Source organism: Syzygium oleosum, unplaced genomic scaffold (assembly GCF_021117445.2).
Source record: "Syzygium oleosum isolate NSW1041296 unplaced genomic scaffold, Sole_v2.1 Sole_v2.18, whole genome shotgun sequence".
Taxonomy (NCBI): domain Eukaryota; kingdom Viridiplantae; phylum Streptophyta; class Magnoliopsida; order Myrtales; family Myrtaceae; genus Syzygium; species Syzygium oleosum.
The window spans coordinates 6010531-6029404 of record NW_026607502.1 but is presented as its reverse complement, the minus strand read 5'-3'; the positions used below and the strand labels follow the sequence as shown (position 1 = coordinate 6029404).

The window sequence follows — 18874 nt, the reverse complement described above, 5'->3', positions numbered from 1 at the left end:
AACTTGTGGTTCACAGCATATTGTTGCTGCTCAGAATTTCCATAAACCAATATAAAAGATAGGGGGAAATGTAGAAAGGTCTAATAACGGTCATTGAGCATCTTTTGACCAGAATAGGTAAAGCTTAGTAGTCAATTACTCATCCAGCTGAGGAAAATACAGGCCAAATGCTTCTGACATGTATGTAATCCTCTGCTCATACTCACAGCAAGGACTAATTAATCTATTGTGCACTCACAGGAAACCACACAAATGCACATGTCTAGCAAATCATTTTCATAGTTAATCTTGTCCACATATTTGCTAGCAAGAAACAATTTAATGCCGGAAACAATTAGTTCCTAGAGTTACAAATGACACTACTTGCACGAGAACAGTTGACCGACCCAAGCGCCCTGAACAATGCTAACCCCATTGATGAGCCTACTCAAACCCGATCCCAATGAGTAGATGACTAAAAAACTTCAACTTCCCATCGTTTTTATTCCCATATTTCATGGCTGGGGCAAAATCCTATTCGAAAAAATTGATGCAGAATTTGTCTGCCAAGGGACTTCTGCAATGCTCAGGATTTGCTTGATTACTTATGTCAATCTTTCAGATAATAAACTGCAGTCATTTCCAATTTCATCATTGAATTGGGAAGTCACATTGTCAGCAGTCATAAGTTACTGCCAATGAAGCTAACATGAGAAACAACTTCCTGACCGACCACATCCCTTCTTATCTTTCCTGTAGTAGTGGTCGTGAAAGGCTTCTTCCAAGGAATGAAAATTTTTGGTATCTTAAACCTGCGAAGAAAGTAATGATATCTTATTTTGGTTGAGAAGAACGATAATGATGGATAAAACATCAAACAATCAACATTTGGCTGGAAGTTCACGTGGCTGTGTGCATGTATTTGTGTGTTTGAGTGAGAGCTTTTAGGATAAAAGTAGCTGGCAATTTGAAAGAGCAATACCCTGTCAAGTCCTGTCTCTGCAGTACAGTCGAAGAACATTATCAGACAACAAACGTTCTACTTTTCTGCTCCAAGTTCGTGGCTTTTATCAGACCAAAGCCAGTTCTCTTTCACACATGCACCCAACAACTATCTCAGTCAGGCGAGCTTCAGGGATTCCCACGACAACGATTCCAGTGACTCCTGGATGTTGTAAAAGTATTGCCTCCGCGTATATTATGAAACAAGAATATTTCCCAACAAAAAGAACTGAGGGTACATCTTTTTAGTTAGCTAACCATGATTTTGAGAAACAAAATAGGCAAAATGCCACTGACATGTAATCCTCTACTCATGCTCACTGCAAGTACTAAATAGTCTGTTGTGCACTCATAGAAAAATGCACTAACGCACATGTCTAGCAAATCATTTTCAGAGATAATCTTGTCTGCATATTTGCTAGCAAGAAGCAATTTGATGCCAGAAACAATTAGTTCCTAGAGTCAACAATGACACTACCGGCATGGGGAAAGTTGACTGACACAAGCATCTTGAACTCTGCTAACTCCAGTGATGAGCCTCCTCAAACCTGATCCCAATGAGTCGATGACTAGAAAACCTCAATTTCCCACCGTCTTTCTTCCAAATTTCACAGCTGATGCATAATCCTATTCCAAAAAATTGACGCAGAATTTGTCTGCGAGGGAGTTTTGCAAGGCTCGGGATTTGCTTAATTACTTGCGTCAATCTTTTGGATATTTCAAGCATGATAAGAGCCAGACAGCAGTCATTTCATATTTCATCATTCGATTGGGAAGTCACAATGCAGCAGTCATAAATTGCTTCGGATGGACTGAACATGAGAAACAACTTCCTGGCAAACTACATCCCTTCGAATCTTTCCGGTAGTAGTGGTAGCGAAAGGCTTCTTCCAAGGAATGAAAATTTTTGGTATCTTAAACCTGCAAATAAAATAATGATGTGTTATTTTAGTTGAGAAGATCGATAATGATGGATACAACATTAAACAATCAACATATGCCTAGAAGTTCACGTGGCTGTGTGAATAGGTTGTGTGTTTGAGAGAGAGTTTTTAGGATCAAAGTAGCTGGAGATTTGAAAGAGCAATACCCTGTCAAGTTCCTGTCTCTGCAGTACTGTCGAAGAATTTCATCAGACAACAAACGTTCCTTTTCAGCTCCAAGTTCACGGCCTTTATCAGACCAAAGCCACTTCTCTTTCACACGAATACACCCAACAACCATCTCAGTCAGGCGAGCTTCAGGAATTCCCACGATGACGATTCCAGCGACTCCTGGATGTTGGAACAGTATTGCCTCTACCTATGTTGTGAAACAAGAACATGTCCCAAGAAAATGAGCTGAGAGTACATCTTTTCATGTTAGCTAACCATGATTTTGAGAAAATAAAACAGGTTCATCATTGAAAACATAGAAAAATATGTATCACATTCAAACCTATCAACAAATCTATGCTTGGTCAAAGAGAAATAATTTCATTTCTAAGCCAATTCATACACGATAAATTCTATTACCTCTTCAGGGTAAACATTTTCTCCCCCAGTCTTGATCCGACCACTTTCTCGACCAATGAGCCACACCTGACCATGCTCATCGATGAAACCAACATCACCCGTGTCAAACCATGAATGACTGTTAGAGACTGATGACCGAACTTGATCCCAGTATCCAATCATCAAATGTGGACCTCTGGTTAGAATTTTCCCAATGCCAATTGAATCATCACCATCTGTCCTCAATTCAACATGTGAAGCAGGTTTGCCGACACAAATGCCTCTTGGTCTTTGAACTGAAATGAGATCTGTTCCGACATGAAAATGAAGGGGCTGGTAGGAAAGTGGGTTATAGAGAGTCGTGAACGTTAGTGAAGAACAAGTCTCTGTCATTCCTGCATATTGGAAAAACAAAGGAGAAAAGATAGTATGATGAGCAGAGTAGTTCAATGCACATTGCTAGCAGGTTCTACTCCAACTAGCATTGAAGAAGTGAAATTAACAGCATATATGCTTTAGATGATGCACACCATAGGCCGAGAGAATCTTAGCTCTTGGGAAGAAGTTGCCAGCTTCTTTGATGAGATCGATCGACAAACTTCCTCCGCCATTTAATATCTTTTTCACGCAGTCTTTTCCTTTCCACGGTCCTTTGTCCCTGAGGAAACTAGTAGTTAAGCAAAAGTACCACTAGAAGAGCATAACTTTGAACTTAGACCATGAAAGTGGCCGATGCTCTGTACACATAATATTTAGTATTTACATTGCCCGTTAAAGATCACTCTTTGTAGATAACCTGAGAAAGGATATTAGATCAGCGACCATGGCCGGAACTGTGATCAAAGCGGTTACGTCCTGTTTCTCTATAACCTCAATGGCTAATTTAGCTTCGAACTTTGGTATTAAGACATGACAAGCTCCTGCCATTAACATTGCCATGGCTGATGAGAGACCACCAATGTGGCACAAAGGAGCAGTATGCAAATAAACCTGCAAAAATTGAATAAAAAGAAATTTACTTGTTGTATTACTCTACGCTAATTGCCTGCGAAAAAAAACTTCCAAATATGGAAACAATCACTTGAGACTTATTTTGACATAGATTATAGAATTTCCGATTGCCAACCAAGCATGAAGACAATAAAAGAGAAGAAACTTGGAAAGGGCATACATCATTCTCACTGTAACCACATATGGTTATTTTTGCCATTGATTGTATGAACAAAGCTGAATGGCTTATGGCAACTCCTTTTGGCTTCCCAGTAGTCCCTGAAGCCAATAAGCTCAGTAAAACTAAACATCTAGAATGAAAACTCGGTAAGTGCCAAGCATAACTACGAACTTCCAATGCCAAATTTTTCCAAACTTAGGAATCAAAGTGGCATATAATTGACATACTGACCCCACCTGTGAAAATCACGGAGAGGAAAGTAAATCTATAGACAGAACCTATGCCCAAAGAAATCTATTCAGTATGGGAATGCAAGACAACCTTTGAACCTAGAAAGCAATATCACACAATGTAATCCTCAAATATGAGAACCCTTAAAAAAATTGCCAAGAAAGATGGACAAAGAAGCTTCTTCTAGGGAGTCTTGTTCAGAAGTAAGGTCAATAAAGTATCTTAAGCAACAGGTGATCAACCCAAAAGAAAGCCGTATATATTTGCAATATGTAACATGGTTTACTCTATGGCAAATCTGATATGATTGAAACATTTTGAGCGGGTAATCAAACCAAAAAAGAGCAATTTAGTATCATTTTGTATGACTGAGACTTTGAAATAAGTAATAAGATGGACAAAAGCGCCATTTTATATTTCTGTGGGTGGGTGTGTGCTTGCACCTTCACATATCTCTAAAAAGGATCTATCACTTAGTTAAAGAGTTAAAAACATATCTTTCACACAAAATCACCCATTGAGGACTACAAAAAACACTTGCTATTGGCAATAAGAGGAAGTAAAGACTATACCAGAGGTAAAGCATATTATAACGGCACCATCCCGAGCCCAGATGTAGTCAGTAGTCGAAAAGGAACTTGGAGGACTTATTGGATGCAGATCCAGCATGCTTATAGTAGATACTAGCACATGAAAAGAAAGGCCGGTTCAATGATACTAAGAATATCATCATTTTGTTCGTTGAATGATGGGTAGCAATAACTTTTTTTCATCCACCAACTACTTCGGACTTCAAGAAAGCAACTCACCATTCACATTGCTTGAAAATGGCGAAGAAAGGGAGCCCAAGGAAACATGCCATTTTAGAGAAGGTATACCATCCCTGTGGAGCTCAGAATACCAACTGATACAACTCTCATCTGTCACCAACATCACAGGGCTTACGGCTAACATGGCCGATCTAGCTTCGTTAGCACTCTACAATCAAGATTTTAGAATGAATTAACACCGTCAAATAGATGTACATATCATAAAACAACCACTGTCATGCCTGTAGCGTTTGCCTTACTTCCTCAATTTTCTGGCTGACTGAAGAGAGAACTAAGTCACTGAGATCTGCCAATTTCGGCAAATAAGCTACTGAGATTGGCTAATTTCTCCTCCAGCCTAATGAGATGCACAGACTTGATCATTTTTTCTATTTTTCCACTTCCGCATAGTCATGACCCTCGGTTACACTCACATGCACAACTTGCAACAATTTTAGTATGTCTTGCTTTTTGGTTCCAATGCACAACATTGCATTCATGCGCTGGTCAAATTAAATTTTCACTTGAGCATTCAAAAGGTAAAACGTATAAAAATTGGCTATTCATCATACTAAAATTGTCATGAAGTCAGCTCATGATGGGATTATGTCTCGTCATGGGGAGCCCTGCTTATGTACCCAAAATTTGACAAGTTAATTTCCAATGTCGACCATGAATTTTCGTTCTATCCAATTTATGCATTCGAATGTACAATTGTCAATACAGAGAGGATGGAAACCCTTGATTCATTAGTTCTGCAAAACTTCACTCACCCATCTGTAGTTTAGAGGAGCGATGATCCCTCCAACGAATGCAACAGCAAGTAACCACTCCAGGTAGCAGTCACTAACATGAGAAAACCATAAATTTTGAGAAAAAAATGGGAAAGAACAAATCATAGCTCGCACTAGTAAGCGAAGAAATGGACAATCAATTCATCATAAACAAGAAGGAAAGCTGATGATGGGTTCTGCAACATCGATTCTAGTCATCTCACAACTCATCTCACCAGCTCTCTATCCCACTTTTTACTTTAACCCAACTACATTGATTCATCAAAGAATAATGCCTGTCCCTCATCACACATTGTACTTGATGACTCTTTCCTGGGACTCAGTAACGCGAAACGACAGGACACTGGCATCCTTTACTAGCAAGATTCTCTCAATACACATAACTCAGAGGACAAGACAATCTGCTGGACATTTGCACCTCCTACCAATGAATGCTGAGCAAAAAAGAATTACAATATCTATACAAGTCAAGAAAACAAAGGACCTGTTATATGCAGAGATTGCGACGACGTCACCGGGCTTCAGGCCGAGCCGAAGCAGAGCACGGGCGAGCCCCGAAACGGCTCCAACGAACTGGGGTCCGGTCATCTGGCGGCCGCCGGCGACGGTGACCGGGGAGCTCCGCCTCGCGGTGGCTATGCGGCTCAAGCACTGGCATACGTGCGGCCCCGAGAGATGGCGACCCATTTCTTGGCGCGCTCGAAGTTCGGTTGCGGCGGTGTCCGAAGAAATATGGACTGGCGTTGCTCGTGGAACCAAAAGCTTATGACAAAGTCAACGCAAAGACAAAAACTCTTATCTCCAAAATCGTTATCACATGATCTGCTTTGTAAGGTTGGTTTTTTTTTGTTTTTCTGTAGTAACTTGCTCAAGTTAAGGAAAAGTCATGGACACAAAAGCGATTAAACTTAAATGTGATTAAAAAAAATTTACGATGAGTAAGGAAAATTATTGACTCGGGTTACAACTTTTTTACGAAATATAAAGGAAAGTTATGATTAATATAATAATGACGCAAAAAAAAATGGGTTGATATCACGAAAAATCCTAAATTGATACATTTGCGATAAATTTACCACGAAAAATCCCGAACTGGTACATCTGTGACAATTTTATCCTCTGTTAGTTTTCGTTAAAAAATTTTACCATCAAATTTCTGAGTTTGATGACACGTGGCAGTTGACGGTTATACCAGTTTGAGATTTTACCCTCCGTCTGTCACAAGCGTACCATTTTGTGATTTTTCGTAATATTAATCCAATTTAACAGAAGGTAAATTTGTCACAAATGTACCGGTTTGAGGCTTTTTGGGGTAAAAAAATTAGTTTATGGTAAATCTGTCACAGGTGTACTAGTTTGGGATTTTTGATAGTCAAAAAATTAGTTTGGAGTAAATTTGTCACAGATGTACTAGTTTAGACTCTTTCGAGGTATTAATCCAAAAAAAATATACTATCAACTTTAGATCAATTGCCATTTTTTTTAGAATATCACGACCAATGAACTTACAATGACCAATGGGCAATTACACCTTCAAAAGAAAAGTTACGGAAGGATATTTTACGGGTAAATTACTAGTGAGGACAATTACGTATGCCAAGGGAAAGTTATGATCTAATGGGTAATTATTTACTAACAATAGGAAAAGAAACTTACTATCAAGTTCGGCAGTTACTATTTCTTTTGTGAAACATTACAGATCATAGGATTTATAGAATTCTTTTTTTTTTTTGGTCGTTAATTTATAGAATTCACTTGTAGGTAAATATTATCTTGTCATGTTGGTTATGGCATCGAAAGTGGGATCATCTCTCCCTGTCATGGTGTCCAATGCCATTTGAAAGAGTTCGATGATCACTCACCTGAAAATGAGAATGAACTGTTCAATCTGCGCCATTCATATCTAAGAACTACTGTCGAAAAGTTTAGAGTGTTAAACAAGCGTCTTCCAATATTGGATTCTGAACCTTTTAGATCATTTGTAACACAAGTTGATGTTGTCCTAACTTCTTGTATCATTCACAATTCTATTGTGGGATTTGATCCCAGCGGCTCTATCACGGAGGAGATGAATAGACAAATATACTCACAGAGAAAATCCTAAGAGTCCAACTTAACATATTACATTTTCGCGACAGAGGTGAATTGGTCATGGGGATGTCGAACTGAGTCGGGCTCACCGAGCTCTACACCTCTCGCGATCGGCGCAAGGCAATCCGAGTCGTCGACTTGCCTCTAGCTCGATGGTGCACAATCCAAGACATTTGGGAGAAAACTCGATCTTCGATTTGCCTTTGAGCAAGAAGATGAAGCAATTGAGGAACGAAAAGTACGACGCTATAGTCCACTGTTCGACCGAGTGTTCGAATCTAGAAATCAAATTCGCAAAGAGAGAGAGGGGGACCTTGGGCAAGAGAACAAAACTGATTTCCACTTCTTCATCTTCGTTTGTCACGATTCATAAGGTAATTTCGCCCAAAATTAAAGGAATTAAGGTTTTCTACAATTTGGAAATGGGTCTTGGGTTTAAAAGGGGAAGTTCTGAGAGGATAAGAGGAGCGCTTGAGGCCAAGTGCTTCTAATGAGGATGCGTGGTATTCGACAGAGAGAGTTTTCGTGGCTCACGTTAGGGTGCTATATCGGATATTCTGGCGAGAAAAATTCAAATGGCACTCAAGTGAACAATTTTTCATAAATGTGGCAGTCAAGTGAGCGGAAAAATACAAGTTATGGCACTTAAGTGTGCGCCGTACGAAAATTATGGCATTTGCAGTGTTCTTACTCCTGATAAATGAGAAATTTGACATCATTGTGAGCCCGACCTTGTTGAGAATCATTTGAAGACTATCAAAAGCAATTAGACGACCATTCAAATTGTACGAGATAAGAGTGAATACAATTGGGATGACAATTTGAAGATGATCATAGCCAGAGCTTGATCAAATACGTAAGTTTAATTTTTTTTCCAATCACTTTTCATGGGGATCGTCATCCTTTTTTCCAAAATCTGCTGTTGGAAGTCCTCTTTCATGTCCTGGATGGATATTGGCCTACATATATTCTTGCATATAACGGGTATTAATAAACTCTATAGGCTCATAACTTTAGTTGGAGGAAGACAATTTTTCTTTTTATGATTCGTTCTCTGTTTCGAATGGGCACCGTTAATTTGATCAATTTGTACTCCTAATGAGTCTTCTATTTCTATTTTTTCTTCCCTTTTAGGTGATGGTTGGACTTGTTGCTCTCATACATGTCTTGATTTTGTTATTGATCACACTTTTTGTACCTGTGTATCAGAAAATATTTTAGCAGAGATTATTGTGTGCTAGTGCCAGAAATGCCAAATTTTTCATGAAACAAACAGAGCATAAATATACATGCTGGCAGGGGCTCAGAAACAAAAATCAAGATCAAAGTTCCAAGTCTAAGACATCACAAAAGCAGTTCATTTCGGATAGGCGTGATGACTACAACATGGTATGAGATGCCACTAGCCTTAAAGTGTGCGTTGCGGTTATCATACGATCGTATTGTTACAAAGAACCGGAGAGATTTACAGTCTACACATTGGCGTACAGCGGAAGTGAAACTCGATACTCTGGAAAGCGCATGCCGATGATCACATGACACCACCTTAGACTTTCTTTTCCAGAAGTTCATCCAATAAAATAAATGATGATCGAGCAGGAAAACTATTGAAGACAAACTTACCAACTTGGAGTGCCCATGTTGTTGAGGAAGGGGTGAAGTGATTCCGAATTCCAGGCTGGATTCGTGTTTGCTCAAACAGCCTCACAACGGTAAGTTATTCCTGACTGGGTGCCTGTTTAAATTCATGCAATCAGTTTGGCAAGAGACTACACAGGGTCGTCGATCCTAATTGCACAACGAAATAACTTAGCCAATATGAATGAAACACCATAGGTATAGTACACACAGCAGTGACAACACAGTACAAAGGCACATGGTACTGCTACATCAGCCAAACAACAGAATATTTAAACCATCTTGGGCAGTATTGAACATGCAAAGAGTAATATTGCAAGAGGTGCACAAAAGTCTCAAGAAAATTCAAGTTCAAGGACTCCACGCTCAGTTTTTCTTTTTTTTTACTTGACTAAGATTTATATGAAACAATAAAACTTGTAAGAAAACTAGACCTTGGCACAAGCCCACCTGAATCATCTTTACATAATTAACCTGTCAAGAGATTGCACCGAAATAACCCATATCTACGGAATTTTCTGAAAAATCATTCAAAACATACTACATTAATCTAAATCTAAAATAGACATAACAGCATTAAATACCAAATCTACAGACACTTCAAACTCGACAAAGTCCAGGACTCCCAGCTTTCCAAATATAGTAGGAAGAAGCACTCCAAGGAAGCTTGACATACAAAACAGTATAAAGCTATCGCTTTCACATATTTAGAAGACTCGCCAAACTCTTCAAACCATATAACAGCAGATCTGGACATGCAGCATAGCACAAGAATTCGAGTCCAAACAGCTTTTGAGAAGTTACAAGCAAACATCAGATAATCACTAGTTTCTGGTTATACTTCACAAAGACAGAATTTCAAAAAGCTCTGCTACGCCATGAAAGTATTTCGTCACTTGTAAGCAACCCATAATGCCCACAAAGCCAGGAAATAAGAGTACATTTGGTCTGTTCAACCATAACCATATTAGCTAGTGCCAATGAAATTGTGGAGCTCTATTTCGTAGTTTATCTTAAGCACTTCCAACAGAAAACTAGTCATCAGCAGAAGCAAGCCATACAGCTTATCCTCAATCAAGCAATGCAGATTAGAAATTTCACATAAAGATGCTTGAATACTGACTAGCTTATTAGATCTGGCTTGTGGGAAAAATCAGTCACCAACCCTTATGGCATGATATACTTTTGCTTGGAGTGGAATGGCAACAGCATAGACCATTCTGCTAAATCTTCCAGGAAAGGAAAATCCATTATCAGGTTAGGGAAAAATAAATCACAGTTTTGAGTGGAGAATTTGATAGCAAAACAGGTGTGATGCAAAAGGCACTTGTAGATTGTTCCGTATATTCTCCCAGCCTTAGACTCTTAGAGAAGGAACATGTCACCAAATAATCTATGCCCAGGTGATGAGGAGCAAACTTCTCTTTGGCATGACGCTCAATTTTTGTCTCTGCCTCATTCCTTCTTACGGATTCTCTCTCAGCACATCCCTCAAATTTTCAAGTTCATTCTCTCTCTCTCTCTCTCTCTCTCTCTCTCTCTCTCTCTCTCTCTTGCTGCTTTGTAGCTTCTCTTTTCATCTTGCTCACGTTTTGGCCCTCTCCTCCCAAATATTACCTCTCTTAAGTCTCCTCTTTTCCAATCTCTACCTCTTGAGATACCTACAATGATTAAAGCCATAAACGCATGCAATCAAAAGTTCAAAGAAGCTCCATCACGTCTTTAAAGTTCAAGCCCTAGGTAATGAACTTGGCGTACCTCACATTCAGACTATGATTCACATAACAGAAGTTCAAAAATTGGTGAATATACTATAAAAAGTATATAACTATACTTTTCATGAATCAATATGATATCTCTTTTCCTCAGGAAAAATTAATATGGTGACTGAAAAACCAGAGAAAACAATACGACCAGGTAAGGACATACTTCTTACTATTGAAGCGCTGTGGACCCTTTTCAATCGAAAGTAAAATCTTGTGATGGTTTGTTTTGGGACAAATAGAGACAAACAACAAGACAAAGATGAGGTATAAGAATAAAATAACACAGGAATTAGAATCCAGCAGCTTCAAAGGTTTGACATTTTTAGAGTCAACAAATGAAACTGAAAATGGAAAAGAATGTAAAGTCCACCATCAGTCTTGCATGAATGATATTAAATATGAGATTCTTTTGTCTTCTTGTTAATTTAGGGGGACTGGAATACAGGTAAAGGTAAAAAACTTTACCAACTTGAAAACTTGAGGGCATTTTTGCCTATTAGTTATCAAGGGAGTGTACAGAAAAAGAGGTATGGTACTAGCACAAGCCCTAGTGTCTATGAACCCATGTAAACAATCTCAGGCGTGAGCTGATGCATCCTTAACTAACAAGCTAACTTATCCTCCATGTTCACTAGAATCAGACGAACAGCTGATAGAGCTTGTGGCACTCTTTTCAATCTTTAGTGCTTCCAATAGAGTACATGCCTGATTGATGGGCTGATAGATGCCAATTTACCTTTTAAGTTAGCAAATATTGTACAAAAGCTCGGAATGCTTGTCGAGATTGCTGATGACAGAGCACCGTTTTCCTGAAATCAGCAGCATGAATGTTTGTGAATCACGTAAAAATACCAAGGGGAAAACAATTTGTCCATTCTATGATGACATATCCCTTAATAGTTTTTTGAATAAACAAGACAACAAATGTATATCTGTATCAAGGTAAAAACGAAAGTGAAATTCTGAGTAAACAGAATGATTTGCAACAGATACACCAAAAGCAGATATGTCTTTTCAGGAAGGAGTGGGGGAGAATAGAACCAATCACATCATAGATGCTAAATTCACTTTGATAAGAGTTGGAACTAGTTTTCACTTATCTCCTCAAACAATGCAAGTTTATCAAACAATCCTCCCCACAAGGTTTTCTATAACTAAAAAAAGGAAAAGATAGGGAGGTATGCACCTAGGCATCCTTGTTCCGTGTACCAACGGCTCCACAAGTAATTTTTTAACATAATAACTACAAGCAGCAGCGACTATTGAATTAACAACTCAAGGGGAGGCAGCACATCTAAAACTGATAATGAGAAATCCTTGCTTGAGGTAGACAATCACAACAAAAAGAAAGAATTGCGTCTGGACCATACCAACATGTTTGTGCAGTAGAGATACCATGAAAAAATTCAAAGAGTAGAAGCTCCAATGACTAATTTTCTGATGCATCTTTGCCAATGCACTCAATCATCTGATTCAAGCATTACTACATAAGCTAGCACCTTTTGCATTTGGTGCCAAGGACTTACCTATTCATGTATGAATTTGAAACCTCTGAACTATTCAGAGCTCTTCAAGAAACACTTCATAGAAAAGTGCTACTTTCAAGGATTCTTCAAGCTCAATGAATGACCTACATGAAAGAGGTGATATTATATACATCGTCACTGCCAAAGTCAAAAAGTGCTATGCATTGGCTGCATCTGCTTAATGGCATGAAACAATACAATGGAAGTGAGAAAAAGTATATGTACCAATAAAAAGCCTTCACATAATTAGCCCTCAGTATCTACATGATGAATTTTATATAGCCCTCATGATCAGAATTCCAAAATTTGTCCAAATTTTAGGAATTGCTTACGAATCAATCTGCAAAACATGGATTACCGCAAGTTAGTCAAGCATGGACAACAGGGCTTAAAGCCGTGATCAAAAGTATGAAGATAAAATTCATTAAAAGGACAAGAAGTTATCAAATTCAAGAAACATAGAATTAAAGCCAATAGTTTGTTAATTTTGGTCATATAGTGCAGGATCGGTAACAGCTAGGTTTCTGCATAAAGTTAACATGAAATGGTTCAGTAAACATGGTATGAGCAGGAGAAGGTTTCAAAACATCATGGTTTTCAGACTCCTCCAATTCAATTTTACTTGCTGCTTTAATGTCTCAATTACTATTAGCTCTTCTACAGTAAATCATAGACCAGAGTGTCCTCCTATATATCTCATGAACTTGGCTGCTTTGAATACCTCTTAATATGACCATCTTCGTTGACTAGACATTGTGTGCTGCTTAAACAGATTTCAGACTATTTTCCTACAGAGCTCTATTGATTGAACTTAGGACAAACTTCACTATCCATCAAAATCTCAAGCTTTGGGAGCATACAAAAAATAATTATTTACCCTACACATTTAAACTTTACACCCAATGAGTCCGGTCCTTGAAGAGCCCTAGAAACCTCACTCATTGTTAGCAAAAGAATATGATAGAATAGGGAGAAGCAGGGAAGATTCCGTCAACGAGAATGAGCAATATAGCATGCATCAACTGTTAGAACAGAGTATCAGAGATAACTAACAGAATAATCTACAAAGTCGTAGCTAATACAGAGGTCCGCTTTCCTATGAAAGATCCTAACAATGCGATGCTAAATGTAAGACAATCCTTTCCCAAGGAAACAGGGCATAGACCTACCAGTTAAAAAACTAAACATCCTATAAGTTCTCGCATACTTCCACTAGAATCATGACCAAGAATTCATCTCATCAATCATTCAATTTGTTTCTAATGGGAGACAATGAGACATAACATCACCATAATCCCAAATCTCAAATGCACAATTTCAGTATATACCGGCTATTAAGCTTCACAGGCATACCTGGCTTATACAATTGCAGACTAAAATTTGCCAAGTACAATGATTGGGCAAAAATCCACTCTCTAATCCACCTCGTAGGAGTAAACATGCATCCTCAAACAACCCCTCCTTGCACTGCCAACTGATCAAAGTGTTATATGTAATAACATCTGGGCAAATTCCTTCAAGTTTTAGCCTGTCAAACAGATTTAAAGCCTCACGCATGCGGCCTTCCCTGCATAGGCCATTCAGGAGACTGTTATATGTAACAATGTCAGGTGTCAAACCTCGGTGTACCATATCCCTTAAGAACTCAAGTGCTTCTTGTACTCTTCCAGTTCGACCGAGGCCATTAATCAAAATATTGCAAGATATGTTATTGGGACGAAGTCCTTTTCTGGTCATTTCTTCAAATAATCCCAATGCTTTATCAACAGCACCAGCTTGACAGAGTGCCTTAATCAGGCCATTATAAGTGATATTATCAAGAGGACACCCTCTAAATATCATTTCATTTACAAGCTTAAGAGCTTCTTGAATCTCTTGCCTCTTTAAGAAGGCATGCGTCAATATATTATAGGTAACCGTATTAGCAGCCACTCCTCCTAATAACATGTCATGGTACAATCCCAAGGCCTGTTCCACCTTATCATCCTTGGTTAGTCCATGTATTAAAGAATTGAATGTATATATGTCAGGCTTACATCCTTTGTCTGTCATTTCATCGTACATTGTCAGGGCTTCAGCAATTCTTCTTTCCTTACATAGAGCGCATATGAGGCAATTGTATCCCACTACATTCAGGTTGATTCCCTTCCCTGTCATCTCAGTCAGAAGACAATTAGCTTCATTTAGGTAACCCAGTTTGCAGAGTGCATCAATCAACATTGTGTATGTGATAACATTTGGCTTACAACCATTATCTTCCATCTCATTCACCAAATCCCGTGCAGAGTGCAAATGCCCCTTCTGACAAAGTCCGTAGGTTAGTATGTTGTATGAAAAGACATCTGGCTTGTAGGGACTATCCAAAAGGCAACAGAACAGAGACTTAGCTTCATCGAATCGTCCGTTCATCACAAATCCACTCAACATGGTATTAAAAAGCACAACATCTGAACTGGGCATTTTGTCCCACAAAGCCCTCGCTTCATCAACTTTTCCCACTTTGCATAGAGCATGAATGAAAACCCCATAAGTAAAACCATCAGGGGTAAACCCACGAAGAAGCATGCGGTCAAACAATTTAGCTGCCTCATGAATCCGGTTGAGCTTACACAGACCGCCTAAAATGTCATTAAAGGTCTGAACATCAGGTCTGCAACCCATAAGGAACATCTCATCCAGTAATTTCAACGCATCATCAACTCTTTTTCTCTTGGAAAGTGCATGAATAAGAATTTGGTACACTGACGAACTAGGCGCACAGCCATGTCTTGTCATGTCTCTCAATAGAGAACATGCCGAATCCACCTCATTAATAATACAAAGGGCCCTCATCACCACAAAAAAAGTATAAACAGTAGGAGAAACACCTTTACTCAACATGTCATAATATACATTGGGTGCGACATTTGGACAGTTAGCAGCTACTAGTATGTCCAAAACAACATTATACGACCTAAATGTTGGTTCACAAAAATAGACACTTCTCATATCCAAGAGCAACCGTGTGGCTTGTCCAGGCAAACTAGCTCTTCCATAGTGTTTCATAATCATTAGAAAAAGGGACTCTCTAAAAGCAATCTGTTCTTCTTTCATTTGCAACAACAGTCTATCAATAATCTTAAACTCTTTTGCCGCACCCAACTTATCAATCAAGATACAGTATACATCAAATGTGTGGGAATAGTTCTTCTGTGCACCTGCCCGCTCGACTAACTCCATCGACATCGGCACATCAATCGGAAGCACGAGCAATTTGCAAAGCTGATATGGTGAAATCCCCGTAAGTGATTTTCGTAGTTCTTCCAAATCAAAAGGTTTAAGTAACCTCTCCCACTCCGTCTCCTTCTCTGTACCTGACTCATTCATGCCGAGAAGAGTCCCAACCACATTTACTTTCTCCGATGCCGCCATACAAAGTGAACAACAAACAGGCTCAAATAAGGACCAAACAAGCTTGCCCCCGGATGGAGGGAGTCTAAAACTCCTGAACATTACTGTTGGAGGTCAGAGCCAACGATACATAGATTGCATTAAACCGAATGCCTGTGGCTCATACTTTTTCCTCGCAAATATCATTCGAGCGAATGCCGACACGAATTATTTCTAGAAGATGCTGCCCCTCTGCCGGCCCAGTGATCATCTGAAAGGTTAATCGAACGAGCATATAATGAGTGATCATTAGAAAAATGCAGATATCAGACCGTCACACCTAGTTGTACTAGAATGAACATCTGGATTCAAAATTGCACATTAAGCGAGACAAGTCACCCTCAAAACCCACACATGTCTTACAGACGAATCGAAGGAATCACGAAAGTAAACACGAATACAGATTGTATCAGACACGAAACGGAAACGACAGTTTGAGTTGTTTCCGAACCTCGATATCCCATAAACATCATATGCCGACAGTCATCCTAAGCATCTTCGTCGGTTGATTCAACAGAAGAATTGCAAAAATCTTAAAGATTAGAGAGCTCCACCGACGGAGACAAGAGACCGATGAGAGAGGAGATGCTTCTGGTTCCGACGAGACTCCGACGAGGATTCCGACGCCGGCATCATCGCCATGAGACGACGGACGTGGAGTTCGCACGAGAGCAGAAGACGCGCCGGCGATGAAACTCGACCGCCTGCGTCGTCATCGGCGGGACGACGACGACGACTTGAAGAGGAGGCTCGATGAACCGGCCGCGTTGTCTCGACGAGGAAGGGCAGGAGGCGCCACTCGCTGAGATGGTGCGCGACCGCCGTGGGCGGCGGTGGCGGCGGCGACGGCGGCGGCGAAAATCGGGCCGGGAATAAGAGAGTGCAAGACTAGCGTCGGCGTGCCCCTTTGGGTGCGGTCAGTGACTGACAGAGGAGAGTAGTGCAATTAAATTGTAATTCTAAATATCTAAAATATCACGAATTTTGTGTAATTATTTATCACCCAATCAATTTTGCTGACGTGGAATATCGAAATCCAACGTGGCGCTTTCGTCAACCCATTCTTGACATAAGCGGATGACGTGGCATCGACGAGGTGCCACGTTAGAAAAAGCGAATTTTCTTGAAATAAAAGCGAAAAAAAAAGCGACAAATCTCTTTAGAAACAGAAATCAAGCTTAATAACACGGGCTCGAACTTTGAAGTCGTTTTTCAATTTAAATTATTTTTTTTCTATCGAATACCTCAATTTCTATCTATGAGTTCTTTTTCTAGATCAAGTGCCATGTCACTGATTTTTCCGAGATGATTTAATAACGAAGCATGCGAGACTCTTTGGGCACTCGATTGATCTCCGTTCCATGTCTAAGAAGCTCCATATTCCTTAGGCATAAGAAGGTAATTAGATGAAGGCGCAACGCAAAGGATCCTTTCATTATTGGAAAGGAAAGGGGCTCGAAATGGTTGGTGCCAATTTGTTCGTTTTTGGCATGAGCACTTTCATTTTGAAATGGCAGGCTTTCTCTTACGCTCAGAAGATTTGAAAACCATGAAGAACTCAAATAGTCTCCAGAACTCAAAGACGAAATTGTCCCTCTTTGCAAGCTCATCTGGGCGATTTGGTTATGAGTTGGTTGCGTGTGTTTTGAATATCGCTGCGAAATTTTGGATTTGGGAATTGGCATTGTAGAAAGAAACGGCGTTTTCTTAAATAGGGACGTAAAGATAATTAATGTGAAGACACAAAGTAGTAAAACTCATGTATGCAGGGAAAAGTGCCAAAAAGTCCTAAACCTTTTGCATTAGTGCCAATTTAGTCCTAAACCTTTTTTGGTGCCAATTCAGTCCTAAACCTTTTGCATTGGTGCCAATTTAGTCCTAAACCTTTTTTGGTGCCAATTAAGTCCTAAACCTTTTAAATTGGTGCCAATTCAGTCCTAAACCTTTTGTTTTTGTGCCAATTTAGTCCTTCCGCCAATTTAGACCGGAATTTGCCTACGTGGACGCTGGCCGGCGGCGGCCGTCACCGGTGCCGACGTGACAACTTTAATATTTTTTAATATTTTTTGAATTTTTATTTTTTTCCTTTTTTTTTTCACTTTTTTTTTGGTTGTCTTCCTCCTTCCTTCGGCCGATCGCCGGTCCGGCGCCGGCCGGAGGCCGAGGCCGCGAGGGGGCCTCGCCCGAAGTTTAGGACTTAATTGGCACCAAAAAAGGTTTAGGACTAAATTGGCACCAATGCAAAAGGTTTAGGACTCAATTGGCACCAAAAAAAGGTTTAGGACTAAATTGGCACTAATGCAAAAGGTTTAAGACTTTTTTGGCACTTTTCCCCATGTATGCATTAGGTTCTATTTTCAAAAGTAGAGGTGTGCAAGTCGTCATTGAGTGAGAAATGAGGTATGCTTTTGGTACTAATCGATCGGAACCCCGAGACCAACCTCGACAATTACCAAACTTACCGAGACCAACCTTACCGACCGTTGCCAGGTTGATCACAATGAGACCTGGAGCAGACTTTAATATCTGATGAGGTTTCGAGGTTGTGGTCGAAGTATTGGGCAGATGAAGCTTATGGAGCTCGAAGAATCAATGGCTGAATCTAATTCATTCTAACGCCCCAATAGGCATGAAAAAGCTAACGGCAAGCATAATGAAAACACGCGCGCGCACAAACACGAGATACATCGGATCCTACACAAACACGAGAGACATCGGATCCAGTACAAAATCTTAATGACGGGACCGATGAAGTACAAAATAAGATGCGGGAGTTCATGTATTCTCTGGCCGGTTCGAAAACCGGCGCATGACAATTGACTTCTGCAACACTATAGAAAGATCTTCTGCGTCCACGGTTGTTTGTATTTGAAGTGAGCAATGCCTAATTCGCGGTCATGTAAGCTCCTCATACTCTTTGGCTTACAGATAGTAAACAAGCCTAG

At 39.7% G+C, this 18874-nt stretch overlaps 2 protein-coding genes across 7 annotated transcripts; both read right to left on the bottom strand.

Moving 5' to 3' along the window:
* Window positions 1–20: 20 nt before the first annotated feature.
* On the bottom strand, window positions 21–6256 carry LOC115687265 (2-succinylbenzoate--CoA ligase, chloroplastic/peroxisomal). Of its 3 annotated transcripts, none has more exons than XM_030612758.2 (10): window positions 5964–6256; window positions 5459–5531; window positions 4686–4854; window positions 4449–4559; window positions 3646–3743; window positions 3271–3464; window positions 3005–3132; window positions 2496–2869; window positions 2072–2283; window positions 21–791 (listed from the first exon to the last, which is right to left on the bottom strand). In XM_030612758.2, the coding sequence occupies exons 1-10, from the start codon at window positions 6164–6166 to the stop codon at window positions 662–664; spliced, it is 1692 nt and encodes a 563-aa protein (XP_030468618.2). In that variant the 5' UTR covers window positions 6167–6256; the 3' UTR covers window positions 21–661. The 3 variants fall into 3 exon arrangements, with proteins under 3 accessions (XP_030468618.2, XP_030468617.2, XP_030468620.2); XM_030612757.2 differs by lacking the exon at window positions 21–791 and adding an exon at window positions 1152–1902 and having other exon boundaries at window positions 5964–6254; XM_030612760.2 differs by lacking the exons at window positions 21–791; window positions 5459–5531 and adding an exon at window positions 1152–1902 and having other exon boundaries at window positions 5964–6089.
* Window positions 6257–11420: 5164 nt separating this feature from the next.
* On the bottom strand, window positions 11421–16736 carry LOC115687264 (pentatricopeptide repeat-containing protein At5g64320, mitochondrial). Of its 4 annotated transcripts, none has more exons than XM_056319665.1 (5): window positions 16381–16736; window positions 13854–16140; window positions 12726–12840; window positions 12345–12604; window positions 11421–11783 (listed from the first exon to the last, which is right to left on the bottom strand). In XM_056319665.1, the coding sequence occupies exons 2-3, from the start codon at window positions 15990–15992 to the stop codon at window positions 12829–12831; spliced, it is 2151 nt and encodes a 716-aa protein (XP_056175640.1). In that variant the 5' UTR covers window positions 15993–16140; window positions 16381–16736; the 3' UTR covers window positions 11421–11783; window positions 12345–12604; window positions 12726–12828. The 4 variants fall into 4 exon arrangements, with proteins under 4 accessions (XP_056175640.1, XP_056175639.1, XP_056175641.1 ...); XM_056319664.1 differs by having other exon boundaries at window positions 12370–12604; XM_056319666.1 differs by having other exon boundaries at window positions 12501–12604.
* Between the last annotated feature and the right edge of the window lie 2138 nt (window positions 16737–18874).